Genomic DNA, 3,077 nt, shown 5'->3' on the forward strand with positions numbered 1-3,077 from the left:
CCCTGCCACTGGATTCTTCGGCACCCTTGGGACAGTCTCCAACTGACACATTCCAGCAGGGGAGGAGGGCAGGCACCTTTGGTAACTCTTCAGTGAGACTCCATCGACATTCAGAATCTTAAAATTTTGGTAATGAAAACCATGGACCTGCAAGTCATCCTTACCAACCTTAAATGTAGTGTTGTGACATCCAACAAAGGAGTTCCACATCACGTGGGAATAAATTTGAACAGATACATCCAATTAAACATAGTGTCTCAGATTTCAAACAAATAGAGCTCATCTTCTGGCAAAAAATAAATATAGTGGAATGCAATTTTGATAGGTGGAAGAATATATAATCTACCAACTGTCAAGGAGTACAATTTCATTGCAGACACAAAGACTCAACAGTTTCAAAGAATTTTTTAAAATAAAAAAAGAACATTTGCACTTATTCCTCACAAAAATCTTCACTTTTGAAACTATCCCAATTGAAGCTACACACTGAATTTATTAATACAGCATTAAGTTTCTTTGTGTAAAAAAATCTTTGTACACAGTAATAAAAAAAGATAAGGCAAGATGCATTAAACAGAAACCTTCTGGCTCTTCTCCTCTGCATTCTTACAGAGCCACTGATGACTATCTGCAACAAAAGAGTTAAGTTTCTGATTTTCCGTATCAAGCATCTTATGCCTTTGCTGTGGTAAGAAATCTGTCCAAGCACCCTGAAGGACAGATGCTGGTGATGGTCTTTGGCACTTATGCTGGCAAACTGAGCTTCTTTCCCTTGAGTACTAGAATTTCAAAGAGAGGAAAAGAAAACAAAAGTTACTGATGCTGACAAACTTAGCTTCCTCCTTTCCATTCCTAGAAGTCTCCCACACACAAGATTCTACATAGTAAGGTATAGGAAATAAGCAATTGTATTTTAAAAATGCAAATTTGATCCAACGTGCCACTAAATTCATAGTGGCTTTTTGTTATTATGGCTTTCACCCTAATCAATATAGTAAAATATAGCTTATGTAGGGAAGCATATGAAATTCTGGGTACTGAAACATAAAGGCCGGGTGCAGCGGCTCACACCTGTAATCCCAGCACGTTGGCAGGCAAGGGTAGGAGGATCCCTTGAAGCCAGGAGTTCAATACGAGCATAAGCAACCAAGTGAGAGCGACCCCATCTCTATAAAATTTTTTTTTTAAATGAGCCAGGTGTGGTGGCATGCACCTGTAGTCCCAGCTACTCAGAAGGCTGAGCAGGGAGGATCACTTGAGCCCAGGAGTTTGGGGCTGCAGTGAGCTAAGATCACGGCACTGCATTCTTGCAGCCCGGGTGACAGAGTGAGACCCTGTCCCTTTGAAAAGAAAGAAAAAAACAAAAAGGATGGGTGGGCAAGGCAGCTCCTGCCTATAATCCCATAACTTTGGGAGGCTGAGGTGGGTGGATCTCCTGAGGTCAGGAGTTCAAGACCAGTCTGGCAACATGGCAAAACCCCATCTCTACTAAAAATACAAAATTAGCCAGGTGTGTTGGCACACAACTATAACCTCAGCTATCCAGGAGGCTGAGGCAGGAGAATCGCTTGAAGTTGGGAGGCAGGGGTTGCAGTGAGCCGAGATCCCGTCACTGCACTCTAGCCTGAGTGACAGCGCAAGAATCTGTCTCAAAAAAAGAAAAAAGAAAAAAAAGGTGAGAAATAAGATATGCTTTTTTTAAAATCTTTTTTTTTTTGAGACTCAGTTTTGCTCTTGTTGCCCAGGCTAGAATGCAATGGCACAATCTTAGCTCATTGCAACTTCTGCCTCCCGGGTTCAAGAGATTCTCCTGCTTCAGTCTCCCAAGTAGCTGGGATTACAGGCACGTGCCACCACACCTGGCTAATTTTGTATTTTTAGTAGAGATGGGGTTTCGCCATGAAAAGGCTGGTCTCAAACTCCTAACCTCAGGTGATCTACCTGCCTCAGCCTCCCAAAATGTTAAGATTACAGGCGTGAGCCACTGCACCCGGTCTATATATGCTCTTTTACCTAGCAATTCCACCACCATTAGGAATATTATTGGATAGCTGGATTCTTAGCCTGGGATCTGTGGTTGGGTTTCAGGTGCTCCTGAACCTCCCAAAACTATATGCATGCATTTGGGTTACATATGCATAAATATGCTCTTTTTTCCTAAACAAGGATGATAGTGTTCATCAGATTTTTGTAAGTTCACATGTCCTATATTCATACAAATGCAAAAACACGTATAGATAAGGATGCTGATTTAATGACTGGATTTTAACAGCAAACCAGTAACAGCCTGACCACCCATAAATAGGGGGCTGGGTAAATAAATTATGGTATATGCACATAATGAAACACTCTGTGGCTACTGAAAATTATGCAGATTTTTAGGCTGGGCACGGTGGCTCACATCTGTAATCTCAGCACTTTGGGAAGCCGAGGTGGGCAGATCACAAGGTCAAGAGATCAAGACCATGGTGAAACCCCATCTCTACTAAAAAATACAAAAATTAGCTGGGCGTGGTGGTGTGCACCTGTGGTCCCAGCTACTCAGGAGGCTGAGGCAGAATTGTTTGAACCCAGGAGGCGGAGGTTGCAGTGAGCTGAGATTGCGCCACTGCACTCCAGCCTGGTGCCTGGCAACAGAGCAAGACTCTGTCTCAAAAAAAAAAACAAAAAACAAAAAACAAAAACTATGTAGATTTCTAGTGACATGAAAAATGTGAGTGGAATAAAAGCAGTTATAGATCAGCACGCAGAGTTTAAGTCATGTGTCTGTGTATGCATTGAAAAGTATCTGGTGTTAATGTTTACTAAAACACCAGATGAATTTTTTACAATGAAAACATGCCATTTTAGGAAATCTATCACAAAAGGAAAAGCGTTGTTATATTTAAAAAGATGACACCCTGGCTGGGCGTGGTGGCTCACGCCTGTAATCTCAGCACTTTGAGAGGCCAAGGTGGGCAGATCATGAGGTCAAGAGATCGAGACCATCCTGGCCAACACGGCGAAACCCTGTCTCTACTAAAAATACAAAACAATTAGCCAGGCATGATGGCATGTGCCTGTGGTCCCAGCTACTC

General features: G+C 42.3%; 1 protein-coding gene across 2 annotated transcripts in view; it reads right to left on the minus strand.

Annotated features, from left to right (window-relative positions):
- Window positions 1-316: 316 nt before the first annotated feature.
- KDELR2 (KDEL endoplasmic reticulum protein retention receptor 2) overlaps window positions 317-3,077 on the minus strand; it is a 23,544-nt gene continuing 20,783 nt past the window's right edge. For both annotated transcript variants that reach the window (XM_017533798.1, XM_017533799.2), the window contains one exon: window positions 317-779. In XM_017533798.1, the coding sequence (XP_017389287.1) occupies window positions 745-779 (35 nt within the window). In that variant the 3' untranslated portion in view covers window positions 317-744. The remainder of the gene's footprint in view (window positions 780-3,077) is intronic.

The sequence above is a fragment of the Cebus imitator genome, unplaced genomic scaffold, assembly GCF_001604975.1.
Source record: "Cebus imitator isolate Cc_AM_T3 unplaced genomic scaffold, Cebus_imitator-1.0 Scaffold82, whole genome shotgun sequence".
Classification (NCBI taxonomy): domain Eukaryota; kingdom Metazoa; phylum Chordata; class Mammalia; order Primates; family Cebidae; genus Cebus; species Cebus imitator.